Source organism: Pelobates fuscus, chromosome 7 (genome assembly GCF_036172605.1).
Source record: "Pelobates fuscus isolate aPelFus1 chromosome 7, aPelFus1.pri, whole genome shotgun sequence".
NCBI classification, from domain to species: Eukaryota; Metazoa; Chordata; class Amphibia; order Anura; family Pelobatidae; genus Pelobates; species Pelobates fuscus.
Window position 1 is genome coordinate 185398788 of NC_086323.1, and position 17976 is coordinate 185416763.

General features: G+C 44.0%; 1 protein-coding gene across 1 annotated transcript in view; it reads right to left on the reverse strand.

Moving 5' to 3' along the window:
• NUP210 (nucleoporin 210) overlaps positions 1–17976 on the reverse strand; it is a 657387-nt gene that overhangs the window by 427022 nt on the left and 212389 nt on the right. The window contains exons 12-13 of the mRNA XM_063426963.1: positions 12207–12362; positions 9996–10194 (exon numbers count right to left, since the gene is read on the reverse strand). Of these exons, the coding sequence (XP_063283033.1) occupies positions 9996–10194; positions 12207–12362 (355 nt within the window). The remainder of the gene's footprint in view (positions 1–9995; positions 10195–12206; positions 12363–17976) is intronic.

The window sequence follows — 17976 nt, forward strand, 5'->3', positions numbered from 1 at the left end:
TTTATATTTTTTAAGTATTTGCTTTAGATCATTAATTTATATCATAGAGTGCGGTATCATTTGTTGTTATATATATTATATTTTGAGGTACCAGGAGCGGGTTACCCAGATATCCAGCACCTATCCGATGGAAGAGTGCTTGTACACTCCCCTTATTTGGCTACGCTCAAGGATTGAATGGTTTGTTAAATCATGCACGTCATGTTTCTCACCTTGCACTATCTGTCAACACTTATGTCTTGCGATATGGATTTTCAAATGTTCACCAAATTTATAGCGGAGTTTCAAGTTCTTGACATGTTTGCATTGGAATCTATATTTAGGCTTCTGGTAGGTCTTGGGAAATTAGGCTTGGCTGGTGTGCAGATTTTTGTTTAACATTGTATTAACTATATAAATCACAAAAGTTTTAAAGGGCCCATAGTCTTTTGGCAAGAGGCTGGCCAGCAGGCCCCTCCAAGAGCCTGTGGCAAGGTTACTTTCGCCACAATAACACTGTTACTGAGAGTGTTTTCTTTTACTGATACTGTGTTTACTCAAATTTCTAATTATCAGTGGTAGGGACACACACACACACACACACACACACATATATATGTGTGTGTGTGTGTCCCTACCACTGATAATTAGAAATTTGAGTAAACACAGTATCAGTAAAAGAAAACACTCTCAGTAACAGAGTATATCATATTATATGACCTACAGAAGAGACACAATGCTTACCACACTGACATACTCTGGAATAGTTTTATTTTTTATGCAAAATCTTCAATAAAATACAAATTATAAAATAAAATTAAAATTAAAAAAAAAGGAAAAGGAGGGTAAAAGTCCTCCAGAAGCATTCTCTTTGCCCTAGGAATTTGTTAAAATCGCCTCGCCTTTGGCTTCTCTTCACCAACTCCAAACCGCAAAAACGTAGACCCTAGCATTGCATTCCCTGAGATGTGTTGAGATGGTATTGTTCACTGGATTTTATGGGGACCTGATGTGTTTGTTAATTCGTTGTTTAAAAGGACAAAAAGTAATTCCAACATATTTGAGATTGCATTGGCAGGTTAGCAAATAAACTATACCTGCAGTGTTGCAGTTAAAGAAAGAAGTGATCTTAAACTCACTTCTTCCTTCACTGTCTGCTACACTTTTAGAGTCTCCTTTAATAAATTTACATACAACACACCTACCGCATCCAAAAGTGCAAACTGTGTGCTGTTTTTGTTGAAGATGGCTTGGGGCAAAAAGTTTGCAAAGATTTTTGCCATGGCGTGCTGTAATAGTCACATTGGGGGCGAGCATCTCCTTTAGTTGTCTGTCACCAGTGAGTATGGGCCAGAACCGTTGAAGTGATTGTTTCATACTCTCCTATCCTGCATCATAGGTGGCTACCAGCCCAATGATCTCACTTTACTTTCTTGGGCTGCCAAAATTTAAAGGTGAAATAAGTTTGCAACGACCTACCTGTCGAGCACCTTACAAAATGTCATGCACGTGTACCTCAAATAGTTCATGCTGTTGAAGGCAAAGGGTGGTAAAACCAAATATTCAATTGATCAAGATTTTGCCACAGTTCTTTTTTACTTACAGATTTTTCCACACCAGCCTATAGCGTACAAAGACAGATTTATACTTGCATACAGGCCGGTGCAAGGAATTTTGCCGCCCTAGGCAAAAGTAAAGTTTGCCAACCCCCCCCCCCCAATATGACATCACAATGCCCCACCCATATGATCTGCCATGTTAACTAACGCAAGTGCTGCAGTGCCGCCGTGTTTACATTAAAAGGCCTGCAGGGACAGGCTATAGACACCAGAACCACTACATTAAGCTGAAGTGGTTCTGGGGACTATAGTATTTCTTTAACGTGAGGTAAATTAGAGATTAGTGCCACAAATAATATACTAGATTGCCTACTTACAACCAGATGAGGATGATGATGGGCTCTAGATGCAGTCTGGCTCCACTGGTCTGGTGTAGAACAGGCTCTCTGGAGGCTGTTTGTAACTGTGGTCACAAAAATCAATGTTCTGGGAGAACGGGAAGCAGTTCCATTTTTTTAATGCCCTTTACACAGCTCAAGGTCTGGGTCCCAGGGTCCACCTTCATGTTCCACCAATGAGTTTGTTCACAGGAGGTGGAGTAGGGGATGTCCTGATATGTGTGTAAGGAATGCATTGTTTGAATCTGTGTTTGTATGTGTAAGGGCTGCAAGGTGTGTTGTTGTGTATGTACGGGATGCAGTGTGTGCATCTGTAAGGGGTGCATTGAGTGTGTGTAAGAGGTGCATTGAGTGTGTGTAAAGAATGCATTGTGTGTAAGGGTTGCATTGCTTGTGTGTGTGTGTCTGTGTGTGTAATGCATTGTGTGTTTTTCTGTGTGTAAGGGGTGCATTGTGTGTGTGTGTGATGGATGTAAATCTCTCCCCCCTCCCTTGTCACTCTCTTCTCCCCCTCTCCCTCCTTTGTCACTTTCTTCTCCCCCCTTGTCCCTCTCTTCTCCCCTGCTCCCTTGTCACTCTCTTCTCCCCTGCTTGTTCCTCTCTTCTCCCCCCTCCCTTGTCACTGTTGTCTCCCCCGTTGTCACTCTCTTCTCCCCTCCCCACTCTCATTCCCCCTCCCAACCCCGTCAATTCCCCTCCCTGTCAATTTCTTCCCCCCACCGTGTCAATTCCTTTCCCCTCCCTTTCAATTTAATTCCCCTCCCTTTCAATGTATCCCCTCCCCTCCCTTTCAATTTATTCCCCACCCTCCCTGTCAATTTATTCCCCCCACCCTCCCTTTCAACTTATCCCCCCCACCCTCCCTTTCAACTTATTCCCCCCACCCTCCCTTTCAACTTATTCCCCCCCACCCTCCCTTTCAACTTATTCCCCCCCACCCTCCCTTTCAACTTATTCCCCCCCACCCTCCCTGTCAATTTATTCCCCACACCCTCCCTGTCAATTTATTCCCCCCACCCTCCCTGTCAATTTATTCCCCCCACCCTCCCCGTCAATGTATTCCCCCCACCCTCCCCGTCAATTTATTCCCCCCACCCTGCCTGTCAATTTATCCCCCCTGTCCATTTACCCCCCGTCCATTTATCCCCCTGTGCATTTATTCTCCCCTCCCTCCCTGTCAATTTATTCCCCCTCCCTCCCTGTCAATTTATTCCCCCTCCCTCTCTGTCAATTTATATTGACCCCCTCCCTCTCTGTCAATTTATATTGACCCCCTCCCTCTCTGTCAATTTATATTGACCCCCTCCCTTTCAATTTATTCCCCTCCCCTCAATTTATATTGACCCCCTCCATTTCAATTTATTCCCCTCCCCTCCCTTTCCATTTTTTTTTTTTTGTAAAGTCACTTTTTATTGTAAGGTATGAACAAAGTAGATAAGCAAACATGGCAGTCAGATGATATAGCAGTGGGACACGCAGGTCCCCATTTGGGTGACATCAATAACATATGATTTGGATACGCAGCTCCACTTTAGTTAGGCATATATTCGTTCGTAGAGTGAAAGTGGTTACCTTGCTCCATATGGTCCGAAAAACCTTATTAACCAGTTTGCCTATATATAATTAGTGGAGTGTTAAGAGTTAACTTAAGTGCGTATGAACAACGGGACGCAGAGGTCCCTTCAACAATTAGTAATCGTGACCACAGTGGGTCTGTCGTAGCGTTATTATTTATCATTTTGTTTTTATTTTCATTACCTAGTCGTTTACCAAAATATGTTTTTCCTTTATTATTTATTGCTTTACATTTATAACTTTATGTGGCAGTGTTGCCATTCGTGTTTGTCTTAGTCTGTGTGGTGTTGTATTGGTGGAGTGATGTGCCGTGTGGTGCGTCTCCCCTTTTGACTGGGCCCCCCTTGTGTCCATGGTTCGTATTGGCCAGTTGCCTGACTGCCCTGTGAGTGGGGGGGGGGGGGGGGGGGGGGGAGGGGGGGGAATCTTCTGTGCTTGCTTCTGTAAAGCATATGTTGTGTCTGTCATTTGAGGGCTAGTGTGGGGTCATGTTCGCACCTGAGATTGCTGTTTCCCCTCCAGCTCCCACGTTCCCATCAACACCAGGTAGCTACGTGGTCGTTGGAGCGGTTGTTTGGCGTGAGCTATTCCAGGGGATGTCAGGTATCTAATCTGCTGTCCAGTGAGGTCCTCGATGCTGTTTTCATGCGGTTGACCCCGTGATTCGGGGTATGGTTGTATTGTTGTGGTTTGTATGTATGTATGCGCTGTGGTGGTTGCATGGAGGATCCCTGCGTGGAGGTGCAGTGTGTATGTTCTGGGCTGTGGTAGACCAGTGGTGGTGAATGGTGTTGTTTCCCATCTTGTTTTCCCCCCGTGTGATATGGGGTAGTTTGTATTCTGGTTTCGGGGGTCGTGGGGGGTGTCTGTCCACCTGTCGTCTAATAGTACACCCCCCTATTCCCGCCCCTAAGGTCTTAGTTCTTCCCGTTTGCCCATTGATAGGGTCCTGTGTAAGTTCGTCTTCACAGTGTATCCGCTCCCCCCTGAGTCCCCATCCCGCCGCTACCGGTGGGCGGAGGGGGGCTAGGCTTGTAACCGGTGGTGCTAAGTCCGGCGAGTCCAGGTGTCCCATCTCCCGTCTCCCATCCCCCCACCTCCCCTCTAGTTATCGGATGTGTTCTAAGAGCAATAGACATATCATAGTCTCCACTGCTCTGTGTGTTTTTCCTGCCTCCCCAGAAGACTAGCTATTGTGGATTCGGCTCTGTGTATGTCTTCGAACTTGAGTTTCCATTGCCCGATTGTCGGCCGGGTCGGCGTTTTCCACAGTATCGGTATCAGTGCCTTAGCTGCGTTTAGCAGGTGTCTGAGGATTGATCTTTTGTACGCTGAGAGCGTGCCTTTCGTGTGGTGTAGCAGGGCCAGGTCCGCTGTCAGGACCGTGGGTTCTCCCATTATAATTTGTATTTCTGCTTCAATTTCCTTCCAATATGGTTGAATCTTGTTGCAGTCCCACCAGATGTGTTTGAGAGTGCAGATTCCATTTTCACATCTCCAGCAGGTGTCTGGTATTATCGGGTTGATCCGATGTAGGAGAGACGGCGTGCGATACCAGTGAGATAACAACTTATAATTAATTTCTTGGTAGTTAGTTTTATGTTGTAGCAGCAATATTTGTCCCCATTGTCCCTCCGTGTATGTGTTATCCAGGAGGTCTTCCCACTGCCTCTTGAACAGGTCCTTCCTTTCCCTTTCGTCCGTCGCCAGTCGTTGGTATACGGTCGAGACAGTGCCATCTGCTTTGGGCGTCTGAAAACAGAGTTGTTCAAACCAGGTTAGGTCCCTGTGCAGCTTGGTCTTGTTTTTGAAGATTGTGGTAAAAATGCTTGAGTTGGGCATAGTGAAATTGGTGTATGAGGGTAGTCGTCCTTCCGTCCGATATTTCCCGTAGGGTCTTCAGTCCGGTTCCAGTTAGTATCGTATGTAGTGGGATGTAGCCTTCTTGGGCTTCCACTGGCCATGCTGACGGCGGTAGACTGTCTCCTATGTTCGAGTTGTGGGTGATGGGGATCAGCGGGCTGAGAGATGGAATATGTAGGGTGCCTTCCAAGATTTGAGCGTTTGTGTGATGGGGGAGTCTTCCCCCAGCGGGTTCGAGGCCTCGGTCCCGTCGTGCCAGATGTATTGGTGTAGTTGATTATTTGTGAGATCCTTGCACAGTGTGGTCCATTGTTTATGAGGTGTGGCGATATGGAGTTCTCTAATGCGCTGTAGAACCGTTGCTTGGTAGTATTTGTTCAGATCCGGTAGGGCAAGTCCCCCCCCCCCCTATGTTTTGGGAAGGCACAGTTTTTTGTGTGCTATCCTGGCTCTATCCCCCTTCCATATGTATTTAAGGATCGCGGTCCGGAGCGTTTTGAAGAAAATTTGTGGGATTATGCGTGGGAGTGTGTGGAACACGTAGGGTATCCTGGGGAGGATATTCATCTTTACAACCGCGATACGTCCCTGCCATGAGATGTGGTTGTAGTTCCATCTTTCGAGGTCCTCCCGGACAGTGGACAGGAGGGGTGTGTAGTTATGCGCGTAAAGATCTTCCGTGTCGGGGGTAACCTGTAGCCCCAGGTATTTCATGCTCTCCCTGCACCAGTGAAACGGGAATTGTCGTGGTAGCCGCTCGCATTCTTCCCCTGGTACCGTCACATTCAGTATCTCACACTTGGGTATGTTGAGTTTGAGCCCCGATAAATTGCCATACGTCTGGAATTCTGTCATAAGGTGGGGGATCGATTCCAGGGGTTCAGCCAGGAAGAATAGCATGTCGTCTGCGTAAGCGGCGACCTTGTGTTCCTGCGTTCTATGGCTAAGGCCTAGTATCCTGGGGTTCCTTCGTATTCTATCCAGGAGTGGTTCCAAGGTGAGCGCAAATAGAAGCGGCGAGAGTGGGCAGCCTTGCCTGGTTCCGTTCTTTATGTTGAAGCTCTGTGAGTGCCCCATTCACTCGGACTTTAGCATTTGGTTGATGATAGAGTGTTGCGATCCATTGCAGCATCTGGTCTCCGATGCCTGTTCTCCGCAGTGTTTCCATCATAAATCGCCAATCCACTCTATCAAATGCTTTTTATGTGTCCGTGGGTAGCAGAAATAGCTTCTTCTTAAGGTGTTTTGCTGCGTGTTGGACCACAAAGAGCCTGAAGGTGCTGTCTCTGGCCTCCCTGCCTGGGATGAACCCCGTTTGGTCCGGGTGGATCAGTCGCGGCATGTACGTCTGTAGTCGAAAAAGATAGTATCTTCGAGAAGAGCTTGACATCTGTGTTGATGAGAGATATCGAGCGGTAGTTCCCCACTTGTTCTGTGTTTTTGCCAGGTTTCGGAATCACCGTGATCGTCGCTGCTAGGGATTCCTTATGAAAGGATGCTCCTTCCCATAGGCTATTTGGTGCGTTAACCAATTTCGGTACCAGTTTGTCGCTGAACTTCTTGTAGTATTCTACCGGGAAGCCGTCCGGGCCTGGTGCTTTACCGTTCTTAGCTACTTTTAGGGCTAGTTTGACCTCCTCTTCAGTCACCGGCGCGTCAAGCGTTTCTGCTTCCTCCGGGGTTTTTTTGCAGAACCCGTAGCATTAGGGCAAGCAGTTTCCCACCCTTGTTGGCATGTCTATAGAAGAATGCTTTTGAGCGTTGCAGTTGTCTGGCATACCTGTGTTCTATGATGTCCGTTAGTTGTCTCCTTTTTGCGACAAGGTCTTTATATGTCTGGTCACGTTGGGATATTTTATGCCTCTGTTCCAAGGCCGCTATCTGTTGGGTGAGGTCTCTTAGTTGTTGTCCTGCGTCTTTTTTCTTCTGCGCTGCTATCCGTATTAGGTGTCCCCTCAGGACGCTTTTATGCGCTTCCCGGATCGTCATGCCTGACAGTTCTTCCGTCGTATTCTCCTCGAAGTATTGATGGATGTGCTCAGCCACTTGCGTTCTTGTTGGTTCGTCCAGAAGTAGGGCATCGTTAAGTCATCTTGTCATCTTGGTCGGGCGGTATAGGGGCGATTCCAGTTCCACTTTTACCGCACTGTGGTCCAACCAGGGCATAGGTTGGATGTCAGCTTTCCTGAGGTAGGTGAGTCCCTCCTGCTGTATGCAGATGTAATCAATTCTGGAGTACCGGTGATGTAGTGTGGAGTAGTACATAAAGTCTTGTTCCACCGGGTGTAGTGCCCGCCACGTGTCTGAGCCGAAGGTTCCTGAGGGTCTTCAGGATGGTCTCAATAGTCGAGCTTGGTATACAGCTCAGTCCCATTGACGTGTCTGTTAGGGGGTCCAGTGGGACATTTAAGTCTCCTCCCAGTATCAGGACTCCTTCCACGAATTTGGCCAGTTTCATCAGTGTTCTGCGAATAAAGCTGGCCTGTCCCGATATCGGGGCGTAGATGTTTGCAAATGTGTATGTCGCATAGCATGGTTCCCAAGTGTTACTGAGGCATGTTCAGCTTTGCCTGATTCCCCCATCCCCCTCCCCAAGAGCTATATGGTGGGTTATGACTCATCGGTGCCACGTATATTGGTATCAGTATTTCCAGCTTGTGGTCTGCTCCGTGTCGGGCATACATAAGCCATGTTCGCAGTCAGTGGTGGGCTGTGTGCCTCTGTCATAATATGTGTCCTGTGGTGGGGTGGGTTCCGTGAGGGACGGGTAAGGGCCAAAACCTGTCAGTCAGTGCATGTCAAAAGATGGGGGGGGGTGTAGAAAGTACTTGTCTGAGTGGGTTTTGGTAGCTCCGTCCCCTGGTCTTGTCTGTCGATGTCTCCGGACTGCCAATCAGGGATGGCTTCACATTGGCCCATTGGGTCAGCTTGTCTCTCAGGTCTGCGCGGTGAGTCCTCTCTGCGTCTTCTGGCGGCTCTCTGTGCTATGGGGCCTGGCCATTGTTCAAGTGGTCCCAAGATCCAGTCTGCCACTTCTGTGGAACACTGGGACCTCATCCGGCCATTTTCATGGTGGGCTAGCAGGCTAAAGGGGAACCCCCATTTGTATGGTATGTTTCTGCTCCGTGGCAATTGTGTTATGGGTATTAGAGCTCTGTGGGCTTCTAGTGTGAGGGGTGAGAGGTCCTGGTAGAGGGCAACCTCAGCTCCCTGGAACGGCCAGCTTTGTTTGGATCTGGTTTTTGACATAACGTCTTTCACTTTAAATTTGTGCAGGCAACATAGAATATATCTGAGCGAGTTGTCAGTGCTTCGTGGCCGAAGTGCCCTGTGTGCTCTGTCGAATCTGATGTTAGGTGGTGCGTCTGGGCCCAGTATTTCTTTGAATAGTGCTGTGAGTGTGGCTTCCACATATTCCTCGTTATGTGGCTCAGGGAGGTTTCGGATTCTAATGTTTAATCTATGTCCCCTGTTATCTAGGTGTAAGAGAATGGTACCTTGTCGGCTAATAGCCAGGTTGTTAGCTTCAATGCGGCCTGACATCGATTGTTCTGCAGCCTCCAATGCTTGTATACGGGTGCCCTGTGCTGCTATATCATTCCCCAGCGTGGCAACTTCCACTCGGATCGCCTCATGTAGCGTGTCAGATGTGGCCTTCAGGTCAGCTTTAGTGACCATGTTGGTGGTCAGGGCTCTGATGTCTGCCCCCCTTTGCGGGGGTAGTCAGCTGCCTCCTGGGTGTCTGGTGTGTGTCTGGGCGTGTAGTGCGCCCCATTTAGGAGAGTCTGTGCTGCGATATGTGCACCAATGATTTCTGCGCGGGTCGGAGCTCCGAGGTTAGGCAGCCGGCGCCATCAGCGTTCAAGCCACGCCCACCCTTTCCATTTATTCCCCTCCCCTCCCATTTATTCCCCCCCCCCTTCAATTTCTCCTCCCCCCTCTCCTCCCCTACATTGGTGTTGTAGCGTGGCCGAGCCCTGTATGATCCGCGGGTACAGGGAGGTTTTGTCTCCTGTACCCGGCCGGACTAAAAGGAAGTGCACACTCAGTGTGCACTTCCTTTTAGTCCGGCCGGGTACAGGAGACAGATGCTCCCTGTACCCGCGGATCATACAGGGCTCGGCCACGCTACAGTGAGGGAGTGACAGGAGGGAGCGCTGAGCGCTTCCCTCCTGTCAGCCCCTCTCCTCATGCTGCGCCCGGGCGGTGCGCCCTCTTGGACGCAGCAGCCTGGGCAAAGCTGCAGCCGCCTGAGGCTCTCTGCAGAGCGCTCGAGCGGCTGCAGCATGAGGGGGGCCGGCGCTCCTGGCGGCGCCCCTTCCCAAGGGGCGCCCTAGGCGGCTGCCTAGTCCGCCTTACAGGTAGCACCGGCCCTGCTTGCATACTCAAACAGCTACACACTCCGAATGCACAATATGGAGAGTTATGACCAAGACTCAGACATGCCTCTAAATTATGGTGCAGGTGTGTTCCACATTAAAGTAGTTAGGGAGTCAAATAATGCATCACAGGCATTACTTTGAGATCCTGCATTAGTTATTCATGCTGTCAGCATGTGAGGAAGAAGTGTAACAGTATATTTTTATCTCAGTAGTTAGTTAATACAGAATTGTATACTTACCATTCAATATTTTAAATATCGCTGGAGTTTCTGTTTGAACAGCCAAGTCAAGATGAGAGCAATCTGTTAATGTAACTTCTTTTTTATTGTCTCCATTTATCAGGCCAAATACACGTAATGGCAGTTCCAGAAAGCTTCCCAGTGGTGCTTCACCTCGGCAAGGAATGAATTCCATACCACTGGGCTCAATAACAAAGACCTATGTATAATAAGCAAACATATCACTATACCTAATTAGAAAGCAATAGTCCAATACACTCACTGTGTAAAATTGTAGGTGTTAGGTAGTCTTATTATTGCAATTACATGTGTGCAGTCACTAAAGCACTATTTTCTTTTAACACCAAGTCACTAAGACCTTGATTTAATAAAATAGTTTACCAGTTCCTGCTATGGGCACAGAGACCACGCCAGCTCATTGAAGTGGTCTGAGTGCAGTGTCTCAGGATCCTTAACTCTGCAATGCAATTTTATCGGGTAACGGGCGCTGGACGTCCTCACGCTTTACATCCAGTGCATTACAATATACTTTACTATAGGGGAAGTTCTAAAGCAAGAGCTGGGGAAGGAGTGGAGGCGGAACCTGAACTAGCGCGAGTGAATTCGCCAATGGAATCAGGTAAGAGACATTTAGGGCTTTTATCTCCTTCTACACCAAAAGATGGGGGGAAAGGGCGGGGGTGGAGTGGGGCACACTATAGAGAGCTATAGCAATAGTGCCAGGAAAACAACTTAAGGACCAAACTTCTGGAATAAAAGGGAATCATGACATGTTACACATGTCATGTGTCTTTAAGGGGTTAAATACATACCAGAGTTCAATAATTATTGGTTTAAAAATAAAAACAAACGGAAGATACCTTCTAGGGGGAGGGCTTCAGGTTACTCTATTGTATGTATGTATGTATGTATGTATGTATGTATGTATGTATGTATGTATGTATGTATGTATATATATATATGTATATAAACGTTGGTCTCAAGAGAATCAATAAAATATCAGTATTAGGAATAAATCCTACAGAAGAAATAGAAAAGAAAAAATGTGTATAAACTAATAATAAGCAAATTATATAAATAAAGCAATGTAAAACAAAAATAAAAATGAAAAAAGCAAGAATCAGAGACTGTCCACTGTAATTCAGTGGGGAGTAATTACACTGAAAGTTGCAATGTGTAAAATAAATGTAAGAAAGTAAAATGACACAAGTAACTAATGATAAATAATAACTTATAAATTAACCGGAGTGGGAAAGCTAACTGAAACAAAGTTGCCAATAGTCTAGTAGAGCGGATAGGAATTTTAGAGGGTAGAAAAGCAAGAACAAACATGTTACAATTTTTTTTCTACGATGAGTAATTTTTATACCCTCATCATTTATCAAGTATTCAATTCTGGACTGGGAGATCCTATGGTGTAATTTTGAAGCTAATAATGAGAAAGCTTTATTGCCTTTTGCATAAAAAGCCTGCTTTAGTCTCCTAAGCATCACGGCCGTGTAATTTATCTAAAGTGTATTGATTTTGTTTTTAACATCAATTATCTCTTCAGCAAGAGATGAAGAAAGATCAAATGTATTCACCAAATTTAAATAGTACAATTTAGTTTCTAGGTCTTTTAGGTTTTTCAATCTAATTTTCTTAAAAAAGGAAGCTCACTGAATAAAGTGACCTCTTATAATAGCTTTATGAGCATTGCATAGTAATTTCAAGATTTGGATCCGAATTTTCCATGAAATAATTAGAAAGCTCTGTTTCGGCAAGGGATTTAGTTTCAAGATCAGTGACTAAATAATCACTTTATTATTATTATTATTATTATTATTGGAATTTATATAGTGTTAACTAATTCGGCAGCAATCTAGATATAGGCATTTAAATGCCTATTTAAGCAGCTACATGTCTTAGCTAATAAAAAAAAAAAAAAAAAGTCTGGGGACACTAAAAATGTCCTCAGCTAGTAGAGGGAAGTCCCAGGTATCCATTGATTTACATGAAAACTAGTAAAGCACATGCTAGACAAGGAAGGCAGAGTTCTTGAAATCCTTGCGAGGAAGTTTAGATATCTGCATATATCAGCAAAATGGAGGTGCATTATGGAGGTGTTTGTTTTCCCCCATTTAAGCATTAATTTTAGAAAACTTGGATTGATTTAGAAAAGGTATATTAATTATCTTAGTAGTGAAGACCTCCAATACACTGTTTACATACCTTCATTTCCCCAAAATGCAGGAGATTTTGGACATCACGAGCTTGTATGACACTAACACCAATATCATCTCCAGTGGTCATTAGCCCTTTTACAGTAACTGTAGCTACATAACGGTTTGATGAAGACCAAGTGAAATTTCCACTTCCTCCTTGTACCTGAAAAATTACAATGAACACAGTTAAAGGTCTATATTGTTCATTATTTATGAGCCTCTTTTAACCTTCCTCTGTTGTTTTTTTTTAGTTTTTTTTTTTGTTTCACTTGTTTTATTGAAACAAATTACTATAATATGTATGTAAGGTACCAATGCATATCTGTAGCTTGTTGTTCTTCAAAGTGATGTATTTAGCAAACATATCCTTATGTGCAAAAACAAAAATAGGTCCCTTAACATTTACATTTTCTTCAAGATGGTGAGAGACTGCAAGTTATTACATATCAGATGCAGCCACTTACAATGGAGGCAGTAATACTCATAATGCAATGGTTTAGCATACTTCTTCCTTTCCAACCACCTCTCATGCATCTTTTAGCCAAACAGAGGAGGTAGAAAGACAGGAAGAGAAAGCAAAGGTGAAGTGCAAGCCAAGGAACCAGCAACACACACATTTCATTTTTCTTCCTTGGATGGTGAAAGTCCCAAAATGTAATGTAGGCAGGCAAACAACTGCTTAAAACACATTATTGCCAAAAGCAGCTCCAATGGATGCACAACATGCAAATTTTAGAAAACAATATTTTTTTCATAACGGTAGATGCAGTGGTACTTCAATAACTCTTCTGAAGGTTCATAGAGAGATGCACAAAGAACTGAAAAACAAAAAAAACTAATTAAGGTTCCATGAAGAATCTAACTCTGAGCTGTTAGTTAGACTCCCCCGAAAAACTAAATAAAAAGCAAACGAGACGCTAAATGTCTGAAAGAAATAGCACCAATGCGGAGTATAGACTGTATTATTTAATTTTTTATATATATATATAATATAACATGACTTTTGAAAGGTTAACTTACCAATGGAAGGGTTAAATGTTTAAATTAGGATCAGCCATATGTAGCTTGTCAATCACAGAGTTATCCAAAGAAGGACAAGACCATATGTTGTATGTAATTCAAAGGGCAGACAAGAAAAATGTAAAACTTTTTGGAGCTAATTAGACAGTGCTAAAATAAGTTTATGCAGTGATGTCACGGCACAGCCCAAACCCTGCAGAAAGCAAGGCGTGACCACCCCTTTTAAGAGACCTGGCTGGGTTTGAACACAGCTCCAGCATCCCAGTCAGGTTCTCTGTCGTGATATCCATCAGGGGGCTTCAATATCTGTCTGCTTCCTGACCCCTTGCCTGGATTAAGCAGTGCTGATCCACCTGCAGCCCTTTTCCAATTAGGGTCAGCTGCATCTAATAAGCAGGCTGTAAATGCCAGCCTTGCCTGAAACCTAGGATCTGGTCATTTTGCTTGTTTGGTATTTCCTGCCGGATCTTTGCTACGTTACTGACTGAGTTCCCAGACTCTGACCTCTGCCTGCTTTACCGACTTTGTTACTCCGCTGCCAGCCCTGACTTCGGCGTCTCGTCTGACCCCGCCTTTGGATTTCCCCTTAATCTGTACTGCGCTTCTGTTTTTTGCCTGCACCCTGTGCCATCTCCTGCAACTGGACTCCAACTCCTGGTGAACTGTTACAAGCGATATAGAACATTACATCATATAAGCAGAAAGCATGCAGGGAACAAGAGCCTTTGTTGGGAAATAGGAAAGCATGCAGGGGCCTCTGAGAGGGAATTAACTATATAAACGGCAAATAGAAACAGTCATTTGTTAATACTTCATATTGATTCTGTGATACTTCATCTATATTAAATTAATCTACAATCATCCATTTATCCTGCACTCATTGCACAGATAGATATATATATATATATATATATATATACATTACACAGATCATTTCTGTTGTTAAGATGATTTACTTATTATTTTTCTTTCAGTAATATCCATTCAATACACATTTTATATTTATTTTGTGTCATTGTTTCATTTATACAATATTCATAAAGTGTCCTTTGGGTCTTCGAGCACTGAATTTATTTTTAGTAAAAAGTCAAGTTATTATTTAAAATATTTTAAACACAGTTTTTTTTAAACGAAAATACTTTACTTGCAACAGAATTTCTGCTATAAAACACAATAAGCTATGGATCATCGAGAACCAGACATTTTGTTGGTAAAGTCTATCATATCTGAAGAGAGCCACAGTGACCAATATTGAAAGGTCAGAAAGGAAACCGACAACTAATAACTACAATCTGTCTCTTAAGCATGGAAAGATATAGGTCAATTGTGAAATCCAACCTAACTTTTGAAACAGAAGCGTTAAATACAGAGAGACCATCTGTAACACCACTGAAGGATTTTAAAAAACTATATATATAATTTTTTTTTTGTTCTTTATTTTTGGTGTGGAGGGCACCACGAAATGTGTTTGTACATTGTAATACTTATAAAACATCAGTATACATTGGTGGTATGGTAGTTACCTCATTAAGAAACTTAAAAAGGCTCACAATACTTTGCTAATGCTAATATTACTAGTATAATCATATAAAGTTATGTGACGGAATTATAAAAATGTCAAAAGCTCAGTAAAACTGAAAAAAGTGGTGGCAAATAAAAAAATATAGTTTCCCCTCCCATGGTAAGTCACTGCTGTAAGAAGGCCCCTAAAGACCATTGATATGGGGAGACCTATGAAGGGCCCTGTAGCCTGGGAGAATCTTTGTTTTCAACCCCACTAGATCTAGTCTTCCGTGTCATCTTGGTTGTTGGGTTTCCCTGGGCTCTAGCTCTCTGTTGTGTTTGGGCAGTACGGGGAGAGGTGGCAGCTGAAGCTTTTGCAGAAAGGTCCTCAGAGGCTGACAAGAGAAGGAGCACCTCACCCCCCCCCTTGGCACTACTAGGGTTCCCACAACTCCATACCTGAAGCAGTGTTATCTCAGGGTTTTGGTGAGGGGCAGGAACCTGTGTCTGGACAGCAGGACTTAGAAGGGCAAGTCCTTATAGATTGTAATCCTGCAGATGTCTACATTTATGTTGGAGTATTTCCTGGAACAGGTCATAATGGCAGATTTCTCTGGTGTGTCCCGGGTGACCGCAATTATGTCACTGGGTGTGTCTGGTTATTCTGAAGGCTGCCACGAAGTGCCGTGAATCTCCTGCCTCTCTTCCACTGCCCGTGTCACCTTGTGGGCGCACTCCGCAGATCCTAATATTTTCCTGTGGTATCTTGCCTCAAGTGATGCAACCATACGGGAGAGGCTTTGGACCTGTTGTGTGAGGGCTTCCCCAATCCGCTGCCGCAGCCAGACAGTTTCTGCCTGCACCCCCGCTAGGTCTGTCTTCCAAACTGTTCTTAGATCCTGGAGGAGTTTTTTTTTATGTGCCCCTTTGTAGAGGGAGATGTGTCGGAGTATGAATCTGCCCTTAGGTATACTCCACTGGCGGTTTGTGGCGATCTCTTGTCGAAACATTATTTTAAACTTGTTTAGTCCTTGTAAGTTTAAATGATGCCAGATTGTGAAATGGTATATAAACAAAAAGGAGGAATACTGCCCACTTATTAGAATCCTGGTGCAGCTAGACCTGGGGTTGGCTACCCCTCCTGTAGTGGTTGAACAAAATTGTGGCTCAGGCACACAAGGATCAGTTGAAGAGCAGGTTTATTGGAAAAATTGCAAATGTTCGATCCCACAAGGGATTTTTCACAGGCTTAAGATTGTTGGGAACTTTTATAGAACTGGAATAGGTATCCACAATATGCTCTGTCACTGGCAGATGCCAGTAATTTCCACGTAATAAAGAAAATATATGAACTGTGCCCAGCAAGATCAAAAATAAACGACTGCAAAAAAAAATGGTCATGCATGATCTTTCTTAGAATTTGATGATCTTCACCCACAAAATTTGTATAACGCATATATTTTAAATCAATAACTGGAACTTTTGCATTCTACTTTGTAGCCATTAGAGGGCAACAGAAGGTACTCAAAATCTTTCAATACTGTCTTTATACTCGCATCCAGATAAAGCAATGTTCTGCACATCAGAGATAATTTTTTTATGGAAAAGGCCTCTTGTTACGGGTGCGAGTATGGAAGGGGTTAACAGACCCATAATTTGTATAGTGTTTTTAATTGACAAAATATGATGGTCTAACAGCTATTGAATAGACTGAGGTAGTTTCATCTGTTTTTCTGAAGAAAGAAGACCTTTAACACAGAACATTTGTGTCCAACCACATACCTAGAAAATTGAGTCTCTGGGATCAAATGATTAATGAATTCGATTTTGATTGTTTATTTTGTATATGGATATATTGATTTGGATATGTGTGGGTGGGTATGAGTAGGAGTATGCATTTCTAACTTGTGCTTTTTGTATGTGCCTACATGCTTGACATGCATCTATGTTTTTTTTTTCTTTTTCATACATCATTTTCTTTTAGATACATTACACCCTGTTCCAAATTATTATGCATATTCTATTTAAGTGTCACAAACATTAAAGATTTTGTTTTTCAGTTTAACTCATGGATGGCATTGTGTCTAAGGGCTCTTTTGATCACTGAAAACAATCTCGGACACCTGTGATAATAAGATTGCCAGGTGAGCCCAACTTAAGGAAAAACTACTAAAGGAGGTTGTTCCACATTATTAAGCAGAGCACCATTTTCATGGAAAATGGGGAAGAAAAAGGATCTCTCAGCTGCCGAAAAGAGTGAAATAGTTCAATGCCTTGGACGAGGGATGAAAACATTAGATATTTCACAAAAACTTAAGCGTGATCATCGCACTATTAAGAGATTTGTGGCTGATTCAGAGCACAGACGGATTTGTGCAGATAAAGGCACATTGAGGATGATTTCTGCCAGATCCATGCATCGGATCAAGAGAGCAGCTGCTAAAATACCATTACATAGCAGCAAACAGATATTTGAAGCTGCTGGTGCCACGGACATCAAGGTGTAGAGTCCTCCAGAGTCTTGCAACTGTGCATAAACCTTCTATTCGGCCACCACTAACCAATGCTCACAAGCAGAAACGGCTGCATTGGGCAGAAAAATACATGAAGACTAATTTTCAAACAGTCCTGTTCACTGATGAGTGCTGTGCAACCCTGGATGGTCCAGATGGATAGAGTAGTGGATGGCTGGTGGACGGCCACCCTGTTCCAACAAGGCTGCGACGTCAGCAAGGCGGTGGTGGAATCATGTTTTGGGAAGAGAGCTGATCGGCCCCTTTTAGGGTCCCCGAAGGTGTAAAGATGACCTCTGCAAAGTATGTGGAGTTTCTGACTGACCAATTTCTTCCCTGGTGCAGAAGGAAGAAGAACTATGCTTTCCATAATAAAATCATCTTCATGCATGACAATGCACCATCTCATGCTGCAAAGAATACCTCTGCATCAATGGCTGCTATAGGGATAAAAGGAGAGAAAGTCATGGTGTGGCCTCCATCCTCCCCTGACCTCAATCCTATTGAGCACCTTTTGGAGCATCCTCAAGCAAAAGACCTATGAGGGTGGGAGGCAGTTTACATCCAAACAGCAGCTCTGGGAGGCTATTCTGACATCTTGCAAACAAATTCAAGCAGAAACTGTCCAAAAAATCACAAGTTCAATGGATGCAAGACTTGTGAAGCAGCTATCAAATAAGGGTTCCTATGTTAAAATGTAACGTGACCTGTTAAAATGTTTAAAAAGTTAAAATGTTGTTA